This window comes from Ostrinia nubilalis, chromosome 19 (assembly GCF_963855985.1).
Source record: "Ostrinia nubilalis chromosome 19, ilOstNubi1.1, whole genome shotgun sequence".
Lineage (NCBI taxonomy): Eukaryota > Metazoa > Arthropoda > Insecta > Lepidoptera > Crambidae > Ostrinia > Ostrinia nubilalis.
Window position 1 is genome coordinate 3896359 of NC_087106.1, and position 17957 is coordinate 3914315.

The 17957-nt window shown below is 36.4% G+C and overlaps 1 protein-coding gene across 2 annotated transcripts in view; it reads right to left on the reverse strand.

Moving 5' to 3' along the window:
- Positions 1-17957, reverse strand: part of LOC135081102 (protein kinase C and casein kinase substrate in neurons protein 1) — a 166830-nt gene that overhangs the window by 61037 nt on the left and 87836 nt on the right. For both annotated transcript variants that reach the window (XM_063975840.1, XM_063975839.1), the window contains exon 4: positions 13073-13221. In XM_063975840.1, the coding sequence (XP_063831910.1) occupies positions 13073-13221 (149 nt within the window). The remainder of the gene's footprint in view (positions 1-13072; positions 13222-17957) is intronic.

Below are 17957 nucleotides of genomic sequence, written 5' to 3' on the forward strand. Positions count from 1 at the left end.
CAAATCATCGCGCCCCAGGATGCGCGGGCACGGGCAGTATCGTTTTACATACATAATACAAAAGACACTTAACTATATGTAGTCAAGAAATGGGTTATGGTTTGGCGAAGTGGCTGAACAAAACTTTCTGAAGCCAGATGGGGCCAGAGTTTTATGAGAAATTAGTGAGAACAGTAAAAATAATTCACAAAACTTTTAAAAGCTTCGTCAAGAAAAATAACCAAAACATAGCTAAATTTTTTTGGTGGGCCTCGCTCAAATAGTTCTAAGGATCTCTCCATTTCTGATTTTGATCACATAGGAAAACTTTAAGCATAGCTGTTCTGTAGATTAAAGCTCGTATTATATTGTTTTTGGCAGTTAAAAAAAATACAGTATTAAAATAATAAAACAGCAAAAATGCATACAATCAGACAGTGCAACGCGCGCAAAAGGGAACGTGCGTTTGCGCATAATTTAACGCGCACGGCGAGCGTGACTGCGTCTGGTGAATCAGCAAATTGTTCCTACGTCATACAGAAGCCAAGAAGTCACGAGAAGTAAAAAGAGGGTTGAATGGACTTGTTATTGAACGAGAATCACCAAACATATTTTTCATCTGTCTCATTTTTAACCAATTTCATAGGAGGAGGTTCTACGTTCATTCTGAAGATTTAACAATGCTCTTTAGTGCGTATAGGACAGGCTTATGTTCTGCAATCTGATATGACAATGATGATGATTATTGCGTGTTCCTTCCTTTCACCGAGAAGTTAGTATGAACTGTGTCAACTTTGATACTTTAAAACAAAAAACTGTTTTAAAGATCTGGTGTTCTTATTGCTCAACAGTTAACTAGCGAGCAAATCGTTTTTAAATTGTTCCAACGTTTAGTTATTAAATCGAGTGACCATTAACACATTTAAAGTGCGATGTATCATGTTCTAGTTCTTACGATCATTAGCCAATTATGTAAGTGAAATAGAGTTCAGTGATTTTACAAAAAAAAGCAAGTCGCGATTCCTAGGAAATATTTTTAAGACTGTGCAAAGAGAGTGTGTAAATATGTAGACCGCACGGTTCTATCTCTCCTAAAAACGAAACAAAGTGTAGCACAAAATAATACACTGAGTTATCATATACATGGAAAATAAGCACTGCAAAACAAATTTTAGTGCTCCTAGAAACCATATAACCCACAAATATTTTACAGGATTTTGTAAACTTTTAAATTTTCAATCACTGCAAGCTATAAGGAACCAAAAATTAAACATAACTCATCATCTCTCACTATAAACCATGATGGAGGTCAAATAAACAATTATAATATCTAAATACAAGTACTTGATACAGCAAAAATAAGAAATAACACCATAGCAGTTGCTTCCGACACTTTTTTCGAGTGTCTGGCGCGGTGCCAGCTATTTTCGGTGAAACGGTCAAAATAACACCGCCTGACCTTTCAGAAATCAGCTTCACACTCCGTAAGGCTTTAGTTTGCTGAAAATTATCAAATAGGTGATAACAATTAACATGAACAATTGAACAGTGATGATCAATTTCCTTCCTAATTATGATGAGGTCTCTTGCTAGCAAGTAAAACAATAAGCTGAAAAGTCAAAATGTAGGCAGTTGTATGCCAATCTCTTGTGGACAAACTAGGGAATAGAAAAAAGACTAAAGTAGAAGACTTGAGTTGTCGCTATTTTTGAATCGAATACTTATTACTTTTTTTTATTTATTTAGGACAACCAACAAGACAGACACAAGTACAAGCAAAGGGGTTTACATACATAGTTTTTCTTAGGACTAGGTGCTATCTTAATTACAGGCTGCCACGGCAAGCATATTACATACATATAGGTACGTAACATATTACTGCATTGAGCTGAGCTTGTATTGATTAGATAACATCGAACATAAAATAAAATAAATACACGATAATTTGTTTAAAGCTAATACTACATTTGACAGCTATCTTATATTTATATTATTATCATCAACTAAATCAATAGTTATATTATTATCAACTAAAAACCACTAAACCCTTATTCAGACAGTCCTAGTCAAACCGAATATAAATTTACCAAGCACTTTAGTCCACATCTTCAATTCTCGTAGCAAACTCGAGAGTACTTTGTAAAACGCAATTTAACATAGATGCTAAACACTAAGGCCCAGAACAGACGGTGAAACGCAACTGCAACTGCTAGTTAATTTTGAGTTGCATCTAAGTTTCTGCCATAGCGTCCGTTGAGAGACCACACATGACGCGACCAGTTTGAAACTTTCAGTTTCAGTTTCATTCATAAGAATCATCAGAAAGTTGCAGTTTCGTTGCAGTTGCGTTTCACCGTCTGTTCTGGGCCTAACACATTAATATACACATAGACTTGTATGTAGGTATGTAACATACGTTTAGTAGCAGATTAGCGGTGTTTGAATAGAGATTAATGGGTATGCTAGGTGATGCTAATGCTTCCGCGTGCCGAATGATACGGGCATTTTGCGAGATACATCACAAGGTTATAAACAAGGAAGATGATAAGTATGAAATTAGTCAAGAATTGTCAAAGATGAGACAGTTGATCTCCTTGGTTAAAGGTTTTGAGTTCGATTTCCAGATGAAAGCGAAAGAGACTGTCCGAAAAGGAAAATTCGTAACGCGACGTCAATTTTTGGATAATACGTTTACTTTTTTTTCATAATCTCCTATATTTTACAAGCTTGGCATTATGTAATAATTTTAAAGGTTTCCTATCTCAAAAGAAAAAAACGGAACCCTTATTTCATTGTTGAATGAAAAAATATGGAAAGAATGTACAATGATGACAACTAAATCTACCATAACGTTTATGGGTTAAAATCGATGTCAGGGTCAATCCAAGTATGCATAAGGCTCACAGAATTAGAATTTTTTTGAAGTGGATTTATCTCAAGGACCAAGACGCGTTGATCCAAATACCCAGTCCCTTATCAGATGCTGATAAGAGCGTAAAGAAGCGCTTATCAGCTGTCACATGGTGTATAACGACGTTAACATTGTCGTTATTCAACTACTCTTATGTAAAATGTTGATTTGAATTACATTTTAAACAAAAGTATTTAAAGTGGTAATTAACGTTAAAAATAAACTCTAATCGTTGATTGAGAATAAACATTTAAGAGAAGCAGACCAATAGAATCACTAGATTCTCCATCCATGCCGACGTAAGTATAGAGAGAGAAAAGAGAGAGAGAGAGAGAGAGAGAGAGAAAGAGTAACCCAAATGCTTCCAAAACCCAAGATAAATAGAGAGTATAAGACATGAAAGAAAATGCCAATACAAACGTAGTCGTTTACTCGGACGAAATAATGCCTTTTATAAGTCTTAGAAAACGATTATGATATAATACGATAATAATAATAAGAGTCAGATGATATCCTTGTACCTATACAGGGTGAATATCGTCTTACTCTTCTTATAATTTACTAGCTTTTGCCCGCGGTTTCACCCGCGTGAAATTTAGTTTGTCACAGATCGTCATAAATTATAGCCTATATGTTATTCTGGATTATAAACAATAATACTGTAAAGTTTCATCAAAATCCGTTCAGTAGTTTTTGCGTGAAAGAGTAACAAACATCCAGACATCCATACAAACTTTCGCATTTATAATATTATAGTAGGATATCTTATTATTATTATTATAGTAGAGCCCAAGCTCTACGGTCCCAATAACAAGCCCGCAATGAAATTCCCCGGCCAAAACGGGCCGGCCTATAACCGTTTTCGTGAACTTGGGTTATCGCGAAATTCGTGAATATTGGCCTCGCTCCAAGCCGTGACAGAGGGCATCAGCGTTATGATAAGCTACGTCATGGGTCCCCAAAGTGTGCGCCGTAGAAAGTTAACTATAATGTAAAAGTATTGAATGAGCAATTTATTGTTGTGCGTAGTAGGTAGTCTGTCTGTGTGTCCACGGAAGACCAGCGGCATTCCTGAGATGCTACGACACATGCTTGCATGAATATATGTACTAATGAACAGAGATACAAAACGCCTCAAAAGATGGCACATCCTCCACCTTCGGCCTGATTATCACTTACCATCAGGTGAGATACAGGCCAAGAGCTTCCACGTTGTGAATAAAAAAAAATAAGTTTTCAATGACGAAGAACTTTTCAATGGAATACCAGTGAAATAATCCGCTCCCAGAACCCATTTCATTAAAAGGCTATGGATGGCTGATCGTAGATTCTCTTACTAAGAGGAAGAAAAAAAAGTGTACGTCTAATTTTATTTTTCTAAATTGTGATACTCAATAAACAATGTTTTCTTTCTTTCTTCTAAGTCAATCTTTTCCGTCGCGTTGGCGCTTGAAAACCGTTGATACCCTACCCCTCCCACATCTTTACCCGCCCGTCTTTTGACTGTATATTTTTCAAAGGCCGTGACAAAATACTAAAGTATGTAAGTGCGCCGCAAGATGAAAAAGATTGGGAACCCCTGAGCTACGTCATTTGAGAGAACTATTTTTGGCTTATAACTTAGTTTGCTTAGGCCCTTATGAAAGGATAGAAACTTGATTCAAACAAGCACAGATTGGGTGGCTTCAATGTTCAGAACTTAAGGGCAATTACAAGAACTTTAGAGCTATCACAGGATGTAATGTTGTTATGGAATGTAGTTTCATGTCTCGTTTTATATTGAAAGCAGTGATGAGATATAGCAATTTTTGATTAGAAAGAAATCCTTCAGAGAATCCCTGAATAAACAAAATTAAATATCCATCGCTCGCTACTGACATGTTCCCGATGGGAAACGGAACATGATAGTCTGGATTTGACGAATCTTTAGTCATATTAGGATTTAGGATTAGTCTCAATATTGAAATATCACAACAAACAGGCGATTAAAAGATATTTAAAAGGGTTATGCCCGTTTTCACCATAGATCCCTAATTTTTAAGTGACCCATATGAAAACAAAATGCCTGTTATGTGTTACCATAGGGGTCACTTAAAAATTAGGGATTGATGGTGAAAACGGGCATTACCTTCTTTCAAGTTTTGGGTGACGTTTCAAAACGCGAAATGTTGTAAACAATTTCTTATTAATAAAAAATGCATCTTCAGCAGTTTGCGTTTCTCATCCAAGCTATCTAAGTATGTGCGCTGAAACTTTTCTCAATTTTCTATCTTCAAATAGATTTTACAGACAGTAAGTGATTCTGCCAGTTACCACGGCAACTGGCCGGAGCTTAGAGCTTTAGGGACTTTCGAAGTTGGGCGCGCAAAAGTTGGAATTGGCCAAGTTGGATTACCCTTTCGAAGTAGTAAACGGTTGGCCTGGGTCAGTCTGCAATTTTGTAGCTTAAAATACATACCTAGACTTTATCTACTTAAATAGTTAACAGAAAAAACATAACCCTCCTTCTGGCACAGTCGGCAAAAAATTGCAGAATATGTATGCCTTTTCTCAGGATTTCTACCTCTGTATATTATCTATTGAATATTTTTATCGAATTACCTATATCTCAATTTGTGATGATTATGCTGTGTATAAGTTAACAGGTGATTGACAAAAAACAGTTAGTTATATTATTATTGTGTATTGTAGATAGTTTATGAATAACGATTGTACGATTTAAAGCTAAATGTAACCAAAATATTGAATGTTATAAATATCACAAAACTGCACAGTATTATCGATATTTTTTTATTGGTGCCACTTCGATATTGCATTTTCGCAGTAACAAAGATAACAATGATTCATTAAAATTATCTACATATTTATTTTCGTACATGACTGCCTTTTGAATAACTTCTAAAGACCCATTTTGTTATTAACCTTCAGAAAAACTAAAGCTCAAGTAAAATTGCTTGCCCATTTTGTTTGTAATAGCTCCCTATAATGATGCTTGTGGCCTAAAGTCCCTTTTAGCTGAAATTGCGCACAAAATTGCGTGACCGAGATATTTTGTCTATTTTCTCAACCCTTGCGATGGTCCTTTGTCCCACGTAAGTAGGGTTTCTGATTTCTCGACTTATTTTTTTTCTCGAGTTTCGGGAATTCTCGAGGCCAAAGTCTCGAGTTTTCTCGGGTCTCGAGTCTTTTAATTAAAACTGTTGAAATCGGTTGAAATTTAATAAAAACACGGGTTTTTATTAATGTTATAATGTGTCTGGGTTATAATCAATAATACTGTAAAGTTTCAACAAAATCCGTTCAGTAGTTTTTGCGTGAAAGAGTAACAAACATCCAGACATCCACACAAACTTTCGCATTTATAATATTAGTAGGATAATTATAACTTAGTAATTAACTAAAGGAACAAAAGTCATAAAGTCGTGTGTACTTTAAGGATTAATAACCATAAATATCTGGAGCTCCAATTGAATCACTTGTTTTCCAAAGAACACAAGTACAAATTAATTGAAAAATTACGATAATAAACCTACATTTACAAACAAAAAAAACTTTTAAATAAATTTTTAAACTTAAAGATAACGACTTGAATAAACGTATTTACGAGTACCTAAACTAACAGATAGTTAACAAAAAAATTTCAGTCTTTAAATCAGTCAGTTATACAAACATAATAAAATATAGCATACTCGTAGGTGAACATTATTAGTTTCGGTTAAGATCATTACTTGCAAATCAAATTAGTTAAAAAAAAGAAAGACTAGGCCAGTCTAAACGCAACGTTAACCTATTAAATAATTAAAAAACTTACTTTTGTCTAAGAAAATAGGCTTTCAAGAATATTAAAGCTTCAAAATCGAAACTCGAGAATTCTCGAGCTCCGGTAATTTTTTTCTCGTCTCGAATGAAGCCAAATTTCTCGAGTTTTCTCGAGTTCGAGAAAGCTCGAGCAGAAACCCTACACGTAAGGTTGTATCTGCCCTGTACAGTCAGCGTCAAATAGTTTGTGATTCAAAGTAGCAAAAAAGTTCGCAACACGTCTTTGTTATAATTGGAATAAGGTTGTGTTGTCAACTTCTTGGCCACTTTGGGTGTCACGAACTATTTGATGCTGACTGTACAACAACAGCACATGAGACTATGTACATTTTTATTGCAAACTCGCTCTTATTACAACTGCTTATGATCCTACAGTGTTAAGCTTGACGTGCTGCCTGTACATACTGTAACAATTTCCATGCATTCCTTTTTCTAAATTAATAATAATGAGGTCTTTCATGTTTGGAGGAAGCCCTATTTGTGGTAGGTAAGTGATTCCTATGCAAATATTCATAAGCAATCTAAACTAATATTATATCTGAATGTGTTTCTATTTGGATAATAATATAATGGTTTAACGCCTAAACCACAAACAATAGTTTATCATTGACATAGATTGGACGTGAATGAAGAATATGGGTTTATTGGATATCAAATATTTAATCTGTCCTGTGGTTTTTTTAACTCTACAGGCAATGCAGCAATTTTGCAAAAAAAATATATTAGCAATCGAATAAAACAGATATTGAACCGTCTCAGTATTCTAAATTAAATATTAATTTTTTAATCACTAGTCACAAATTCACAATATCGTTCGACCATATGAGTATTATTCGGCTTCAATTGAAAAATTTCCATTTTCTGTTGGTGTGAACCATATACATAATTCTACTTTCAGCAACCACATAACACTTAAATCAGTCAAGGTCAGTAATTAACCTCACAAACATCACATTAGTTTTGATTTGATTTGATTTACTTGCCAAGTGTGTCTCCACCCTAACCGATTGTTTAACAAAACAATAGAAGGCCATGAATCATCTTATAAAACTCATCGTAGCGCTAATGAGACTGATTGAACCAATAATTTCTAATTGCTGTACCATAATTAAGCATTTTTGACGACAGAGGTTCAATTTGTTTTATAAAAACTGACTATTTAAACGCTTGGGTTCAAATTTCTAACGATATCAACAGCATGTTGCGAACATCTGCCTTATTTTTTCGGTTATCTATATTTTTTATAACTTATACTATTTATTAGGACGGTGGCAGATGTCAAGTTTTTTTTGGAGATTAAAATACAGCGGTGGCTTTAATATTGCCAGTTATCACATTAGGGATGGAATATTTATTCCTTTCACCAGTATGTAGAGAAGGCTGGAAATCAGTGATTTCTAAACCCTGTTTATTCTGGAACGTCTTCATTTATTTATTGAAAGATAGTCCTTACTATGAGAAACGAAATTCTAAGCCAATATTCTCCAAGTCCAGCGCCTTCCTGCTACATTTATGATATCGTCGGTCAACCTTGTGGGTTGGCCAACCGGGCAACGTGGAAAGCATTGGGGAGGCCTATGTTCAGCAGTGGACGTCCTGTGGGTGAGATGATGATGATGATGATATGTCCAAGTTACAAATAAATGTAAACAGTGTTGATAATTTCAATAATCGTGTCGACTTCGTTGCGAAATAATTACGCGCAGGACATTATCGTATTAATAATGAATGAGACGTCGTCGCAAGCGCATCCTTGGCGACACCATACACAAATGAGTTTATGTTGCTCATAAACAGCCATCAATGCGCTTTTGTTTGATTCCTTCGTCACAGCACAGAAATAAGAACCAGTCCGAATGACATAGATTTAGGTAATAAACGGGACTTTACCCACCGCTTCAACTCCTGTGTAGCCAGGATCTACAGCTCCGCCAATAAAAACCCAACTATAGAATGAAGGCCAAGTTTGTCTCGGGGGAAAGAAATTGTCATTGAACCCGCAACGCAAATTAATCAGAAGAACATAGGAGTTCGAAATCAAATTTTTTCAAGAAATTATCCTTCTACTTGCTTCCACTCCAGTACAATAAAATGTAGGTATGTAATAGGGAATAATTCCTTGAACTAATTTAATTAGTAAAAGTCGGTTGTAAATTGCGTTAAAAGCTGGCTCATTTTCGTATATATTTATTACTAGCTTTCCGCCCGCGGCTTCGCCCGCGTGGAATTTTGTCTGTCACAGAAAAACTTTATCGCGCGCGTCCCTGTTTCAAAAACCGGGATAAAAACTATCCTATGTTCTTTCCCGGGACTCAAACTATCTCTATGCCAAATTTCATCAAAATCGGTTGCGAGGTTTAAGCGGGAAAGCGTAACAGACAGACAGACAGACAGACAGACAGACAGACAGAGTTACTTTCGCATTTATAATATTCATCAAAATCGGTTGCGAGGTTTAAGCGGGAAAGCGTAACAGACAGACAGACAGACAGACAGACAGACAGACAGACAGACAGAGTTACTTTCGCATTTATAATATTAGTTGGGATAGGATTTTGATTCCAAATCAATCATTCGAATCCTGATCCTTTCGCTACTTTCGGGCTCCGACGAGATGGTCGGACGCGTTGAGGAAGACGGTGGGCGGGAGTTTGAATCGTGCGGTCCACACAGCTTATGACCGCAGTCTGTGGAGGAACACTATCTGTGGTCGCGATCCTCATTAGTGAGGGACCGAGGAAGAAGAAGAATTCATATTTCTGCACGGGTTGTCCTGGCTGTTCTCAGCGTCATGTGGCAGTCATGTCGTGATAACCAGACATTATGTATTACAATCATGTGTCCACTCGATATGTAATACAATAAGCCGGCATTGGTAATGTATGCTGACTGACGCTTGACGGGCATGATGCGCTGGCATAAATAATGGTTTGACCCTTAGTAGCTGTGGTTGACATAAGATCATTAATCGAGGCAATAGTCATCAGTGTAATCGGTAGGTAATCAGTGCCTACCAATCAAAATAGTTGGCAAAAGTTTGCTCTGTGCCAATATAAACAGGCGTTTTTGTAAAACTTGATCAAAGTATTGTCTGCGCCAATAGAAACTGAAAAGCATAAAGTCGATTAACTTATGAGCTAATCCAATGAATAAGCGATAACATTGAAGTATCATCAAATCCGTCCAGCAGTTTGTACGTGGAAGGTTAACAAAAATCCATCCATTCTGACACATTTTCGAGTTCAATAGTAACATCAACAGGTCATTATTTTGGTCTGAACTATAAAGAATAACCCTTCTCTAGAGTCTAGAGTCATTGGCTTATACTCCACATTCGGGCTAGACATATCACAACGAGCAGTAGACATAATATTAGTTAGGTAGCCAATACCTATAGCCTAAACCTATAGGTAACTTTAGTAAAGCTTAAAATGTCGCGTAGCAATTGTTTGTTTAACCACTCGGTAGATGGCGCGGCATCAATCACGCCGACGTTACGATTAGCATAGCAAACTTTGCGTTGTGCATAATGTGCAAGGAATCGTGTAGAGTCGGCAAAAACCGTAAACACTCTAATAAAGTGAAAAAATTAACCCCTCACAAATTTTTGAAATTCACACACACAAAGTACATATGTACTCATTATCCACTGCGGTATCAAATCAACGTTCGAATAACTACTACTACGCAAGTAATGTAAACTGTTTACATTATGACGTCGCTGCTGTCATCATTGCTGTCACGAGCAATGTGTTGTTTTTGGGCATATCGCTGTTTCACTGGCCCCGCTCCCTTGTCACATCTTCCTTTAGTTTCTGTGATCTGTGATCCTGCCTATCTCAATCTCTTCCACCACGCCTTTTTGATTGGCTAAACTTAGGTTTTTTAGACAGTGGATTAAATTAATATTTACTCTACCGACCGTACCAAACTATAACAGGTAAGTTTCCGTCCGTCAGTCTATATACGGGGTGCGTGTTTTATTCATGAGCGGCCGTGTTCGCTCGCACTTGACCGGCGCGGCCGGTTACGTAAATTATTCTATTTCTATCTATTGCGCTTCAATGACCTGAGGATGAGCTGGGACGAAGGCGCATCCGTTTTTTCGCGGCAAGAAATCTCTAGCTATATCGCTTCTTTCTGTTTCTAGAGGTTCTTTCTGTAGACAATCGCATATTGATTGTTTTGGATATAATTTGGAGACGTGGCGAAGCGATAACGAAACTGAATCTACTCGTAAACGGACAAGATGCAGGACTCAACTTGTCCGCAAACACCAAACACATCTTACCGCACTCCTAGATAAAAAATAGCACAACTCAAAATAATTCAAAACTGCATTTTGGTGATTATCGGAGTCCGCGTCAAAAACTACGTGATTTATGACTGTTCCTGTAATTATAGTATTTTGAGTTGTACTAATCCAAATGTATCCAGTTGTATTTATACATAATGTATCTTAAGTACTTATTGGATGCAATAAAATATTGAGTATTTAACATTATTTCACAGACACAGCAGTGTAGGATTAATTATCACGTAGGTAATTTTATCAATGAACAATAATCCATTAAACGTGGACTCTTAAAGCTATGAATTTTTCATCAAAACCTATGGAAAGCGGAATATTTATGAAGCTTCCCATTACGCAAGCCAAAGTGCACTATTAATGCTATGTAGATTTACTTCCAGGCGAGCTGATCAATAATTTAAACAAAGCCCAGAGAAAGGTGTTTTCCAAAGCATTTGCATTCAAAATGGTGCTGGTGCAGTAACTTAATGGGTCTTTGGAAGCTTCACTTTATGCACTACACATTCTACATTAGGTTTGTACGTAGAATTAAAGATTTGTGAGTTAATTTACAAAGCATGCGCGTGTTAAATTAAAGATTGTATTAATTTGTGAAGCAACACATACTTCTTAAAAACACTGTTAAAATACTTAAATAACTGACGTATGTAACTAAATCCATGGTTACAAAGTTCTTCATAATTATGAAATGTTTTCTCTATATTTTTTTTACTTCATGCTATTGCTTATTGATCGATAGATAATACAGCTTGACGCTTTTGAACTTTTACTTTTTAACCTTTTACAGGCTATGATTGAATCCTCATACCATCATTGATGTATACTTGATGTTTAATTGAACTTTATTTGGTTAAAACAACGATCAATCAATGAAAATTATTACTCTAACATATACTGGTTAAAAAGTTACCAAAATTTAACTAAATTCCAATTAGAAACACAATTTTGATCAAGCCAAAATGTATAAATGAGTTAATTAAGTTAGTTTAACATTTAAAACAAGTATAATATCGATTTACATTTTCCAGTAATAAAGCAGTAACAGTAGATATTAAGCCAGCTCGGAACATAATCTCTGTGCCTGATTTACGAACCCTTGAGGGCTATAACTTGAACTGTGATCAGATGCCAGCAACAGGGCTTGGCTGCGGGCCAGATACCAGCATCGAAGTGGTTAAATGTATCAGCTCTCTGATTCACTGGATAATTTTTATGTAAAACTGTTTGTGGGATATCTAAACTGCATGTAACTTGGATGTAGATGGGTTCTCGAAATGGAGGGCTTAGGATCGATTCCCAGATGGGACGGGACGCCTTTTTTGTAGGTTCGTTAGGATTACTGCTGGATAAAATAGTAAAGCAATATAGGCCTAAAACAATATAATTGGATCCAAAAATGTTAGACGTCAATGGCGATTTGTTTTAAATCCGTCAAGGTTTTGATCCCAGTAGTTACATTATTCACAATAGAAGAAAAGTAAAAAAAATAACCTGATATTTATTTATATTAGAAAGACCAAGTTTTAAGTTATTTACGGTAAGAATATTCTAACATAACAGTATTACGAATTAATTTATTCACAAAATTCACTACGCCTTGGAATTTCCTTCCAAAATAAGCTTAAAAATAAGCCAAGACATCTTCATCAAGTTGCTTCACAAATAAGGTTACCTTGTCTACTTATGATTCATGGCGCCTCCCGATCCTCTCATTGATAAGGACGTGAATTGATTGTGATGGATGCGCGCGAGCCGAATTCGCCATTAGCCGAATATATTTGAAACAAAACTAATAAAAGTCGGTGCGATAAATCATACGCTGACGGGTTTTGAGGTAATACTTGATATTGTATTGTATTATCTATTTCTTATCAAACCTATTTGATCAAAGTAGGTTCTCTAGTAAAAGAACAATCGTGTAATTTAAATAAAATGTGATTTTCAAATAACTCGGGACCAATCTATAGGTCCACTAAAGTGTAGTGTATCAGTGAGCGGTCAGCATGATTATAAAACCCTTAGAGAAATTTCTAGAAGGGATATCCACCAACCTTGTGGTACGTGTCCTTCTGCCAGTTCTTGATCTGCGCGATGACGTCATTGACGAGGCGGTCCCGCACGCTCAGGTGCAGGTCCGACAACCGCTCCGCCTCCACCATGCCGCCCTTCCACGCCGCCTCCATTGTGCCGTATTCGGGACCTGGACGAGAACGTGTTAAATATTAAAACTGTTAAAATAATAAAACATTACGAGACGTAGTGCAATTTTAAGACTTTAGTTACGCATAGTTTCTATGTGTGGTGTGTCTTTCTTATAAATATAAAGGTATAGATTAGATGTAAGTTTTCCGAATATTTCGTAAAAAGGAATACGGGACACCAGACTAGACTAGAGTGTGTGTAGGTCAAATTCTAAATCTGGAAAATCTCTTTGCTGACAAAATGATGATGATAGTGAAGGCGGTGATAATGATGGGCTTTCGGTGGTTGCAGTTGACAGCTCAGATGGGGATAGGTACTATGCGACGATGAGAGAAAAGTCTAAGATGGAACACGTCTAATCAGTAAGCATCTGCCTACAATAAAAGTCTCAACTAACTTAAAATATAGCTTTTTTCATACACGTTCTTTGGTTGTTAGCCTGCGCATTGTTTACTGTCCACAAATACCTGCGCATAGCGACCCGTCGCAGTAAACAAGTCTAGTAAAATTAACCTACCATCCAACCTCTATCTGATTGCGGACGTTTAAATCACTTATTGCCCTCCCCCTCTGTATGCGAAAACAATCAGTAATGCAGAAGCAACAAGGTTTAAAGTCAAGTGAAGTTATCGTAATAATTACGCTAGGGAACGGTTAGTGCTGTTTTCGTTTGATTGGGACAAATTGTCCAATAATGGCCGCTTGTGATTTAGGGCCAGAAACTGTTTTATCGAATTACAGTAATTCGTGGTTATTTGATACAGAGCGGAATATGTTGTAATAAACATAGAGAATAATTTATTAACTAATCGACTCCGAGCAAAAATAAAATAAAGTACAATGGATTACATATTATTATAATATATTTTCAATAATGTCCCCATATTAGTGTGTTCATTTTAATTACCAACGTTTATCCCTTTTTAAAATGGTGGCAGAAGCCTCCACGGTCTACTGGTTAGAAAGTAACACTCTGGACTTGAAAGAGGTAAACGTATTGAGTATTGAGTATTGAGGTTTTGGGTTCGATCCTGAGATGGGACACGCACGCATAGTGAAGTATTTTTGTTTAATTTTGCCTAAATTGGTTTAGGATCTTTATACCCAGCCTTGAATCAACCTAGACACTTTCTAGTGGACAGTCCAAAAATAAATGACAAAAACGATACGTCCCATTGAAAAAAAAAAATAGCTTACAAACATCACTGGTCGGTCGATTCTATCTAAACCGCAGAGGTGCAATTTGCCGTTGATAAATATAGATTGATAATGGAAACGAGAGCGCGGCGATAAGTTCCGACACCGAGCAATGCGCGTGCGTCCATCAAGGTCGATGGGGGCTGCAGTGACAACAATGGAGCCGTGATTGCATATCGAATTATATAATTTGTTGTATTAAATGATATTTCGCATGTTCAGCACAAAAAAGGCACAAGTACCCATAATTCGTCAATTTGCAGTTGGGCCTTTATTTACCTGACGTGCGATTTGGTTTAGTGACTTATTGTGGTTCGGAAACGCGAGAATTTTACCGTCCATTTGTAACGTAACGACCCGATGGCGTTGAGCATTAAAATTCCAATTCACATTTTTCACAAACCGTGTAGGAATTTATGTACGATTTGTGCGATTCCACGTACAAATTAGAATTTTATTGGTTAATAACATGTATTCTCTGTTCCTAACGCGTTATACTTTTATCAATAGAAGAATATTCGATGAGTAACTGACATTTTTCTCAATTGATTTTATGATTGCGGATATAAAAACTGCAGTCACAATCAGTACCTGATCCGTATAACGCATACAGTTTTACCGGAACGAAGTCACGGGTCAAACATAGCTATAGTTAAGTGAGGACAGAAGTCAAAAGGTCGTTGGTGTGCGTGTCCTAAACAAGCAGCCTCAAGGACAGTACGTGACCAATTTGGACGACCCTCTCCGGTCCAAACTGTTTTAATAACTTTATTCAGGATCTAAGTCTACTTTTAAGAGTCTAATTTTTGTTGCAAACACTTTTTTAATCAAGTTTGAAATAAGTTACAATTTTTTTAAAATATTTTCGAGTTGACACATTATTGCATAACGAAACTCAAATATAGTTTAAATATTGGATTAGGCACTATAATTATGTATTCTTAATTAAAATAAAATAATAATACCGCAATACAGCCACCGTATCAAGCCGAGCACTTCACACATTATGTAATAAATAACACAATATACTCTGCAACTTACGTACTGGCAGAAAAATAGAAAATGAAATCTGAAAGTGTTGAAAACCTCTAAGATTGTCAATAATGGTCTCCACGGGTCGTCATTATTGTCATCGAGTTATTAAGGCAGCTATCCACTACAGTAGTGTGAAGAAAACTCTAGCGGCAAGAGTATTTTTTCAGAAGTTGTTTCCGTGATATGTACTTCTTTTTAGTTTCATTGTTATTTTCAGTTGTTACGAAGTTAGAATAGAATATGCAAAATCAGTCAAAAGGCAAAATAAAACATGACATTATATTGAAGAGCGTCATAATAATATGACTGTTTCATTGAGTCATATTGTCAAACACTTCACGCGGTATTTATTTAATTTAATAACGCAAAATTAAAAGAGTGGATAGATAGCGGGCCCATTTGATTGACCATAGACATAGATTACCAACATTTAATCATTTATGGTTTTATTACAAAAAAAACTTATACAGACAGACGTGTTTATTTTATTTCCACACTAATTGTCAATTTCCGTTTAAATTGCTGTATAAGCCCCTCAGATTTTTGACGCTAACATTAGGTAGGGTTTGTTAACAAATTAAATATTTTTCCAGCTCGCTCGCTTTCCTCGCCTATCTCTAGAGTACTAGCAGCTTTACTTTATTTTTCTCGATCGCAAGCACAGAGGCGATTTCACGCGTTATGTTCCAAAAAGTATTGGATATAACGAGAAAAGCTTTTTGCTTTTATTAACTCATCGAGTTGAGTAATACTTAGCTCGAGTAACCTATTTACGATTTGATTTTAGTACTGGTGATTAAATTCTCAGTTTAATAAGACAATCTCTTCGGTTTACGAGTTTTGTGTAATGGTGTTAGATAATGTTGAGTTTAACGTCAAAACTGAATCAATTTCTTTTTACAGTTAGGCCTATGCACACCGGTGACTTTTTGTCACTGTGACAGTATATCTCTCGCACGTATTAAGAGAGATAAAGAGGAACATCCTGTCACGGTGACAAAAAGTCACCCGTGCGCGCCTAGGGCTAGGGTTAATAATAATAGATCAAGACACATCGAGGTACTGTAACCTAATTACTAAGACAATGTACAACATATAATGCAATAAAGATATTGACTATTGCATTTTATTAAAAAAGGTGATATTTTGCAATAGATAATCTTCCCTCACAAATAAGCCTCTTTAAAAACAATCATACTGCACATCGTTCACTTTACACTAAGGCAGGCGTTTACGAGCCATTGTGTACAATGTTTACGGTGCACAATGGGTAGTAACGTGGCTCCTATAGTATTCATATTCATAATCGTGCGACTAACGTGCGCGGGCGCAGCCCTAACACTTTCATCGTGATTTTATCTATAGCTTATAAAATGATATTTAAATGATTCCGTTTGTTTTGCACGATTTTATTGTATTCATGCAGTTTTGTAGGAATGGTGCCTTCGAAATGGTAGCTTTGCCAATATTTGAAGAGACTTAGGCTGAGTTGCACCACCTAACTTTAACGGTAACTATTACGATAACCGGTGTATTTTGTATGGAGTTTGACAGATTTTTGACGTTTGTCACAGTTAAAGTAAGATGGTGCAACCCACCCTTAAAAGAGAGTGCAATCCGTGCAATAAGGAATTAGTATTTGTAAAGGAAACCCATAATTTCTAAGTCCTCCACTATAGGAGCATAACCCTCTATAATTTTCCAAAGGAAAATCGAGGATTAGGGCTACATTCCCCACGCCAGACAGGTTGGTAAGGTCTGATAAATCGCATATTTATGCACATTACTACCTTAACATAATATTAATGGACGATTCTTAACTCCTCGCGATACCGTAATTAATTAATTAACAATAGGTACTTCTAATACTTCTTACACAAATACATGAATTGGTTTTCGATATAAATACTCTTTATATTTGCCCCATGCGCTTTCATTATAATATTCCAATAAGCGATCCACCAAGCCACGCCAAGCCAGCAACTATTAACTATGATGGCTTTATTATAGCAATAGCAAGTGCACATTACAAAATGCAGACAAAACGATTGTCACGAAGCAAGAATAAGCCGCTCCCATCATGTAGTTTCACAACGACCTGTTTAATCCAAGATGTGCAGAACTATGTGGATTTCTCAATATTTAACGGGTAAATATTAACCTGACTACATACCAACGAAATATTAATGTGAACGCCAGGCCTGCGTTATTTTATGAAAGCTGAAAGTTTGTCAGCGCATGCTCCCAACATATAGGTACGTTGGTGCATCATGAAGTTTGGGTCATCGTGGCTTTGGCGACGAATGCTTGAGGCAAAACGCCGATAGTGATGTCCCGCGTTCCCGACTCATATGGCTATCGAGGGCAACGTCAGGTTTTTAGTGGGTAGACCCTGCCCTTCTGGCAGGGAGAACCCCACATAACCCACTAGGTGCCCCCGCGGCTGGTGGGTATACAAATAAATGTATTTCCCTGACGAAAAAAAAGCTACTAAAAACTAAT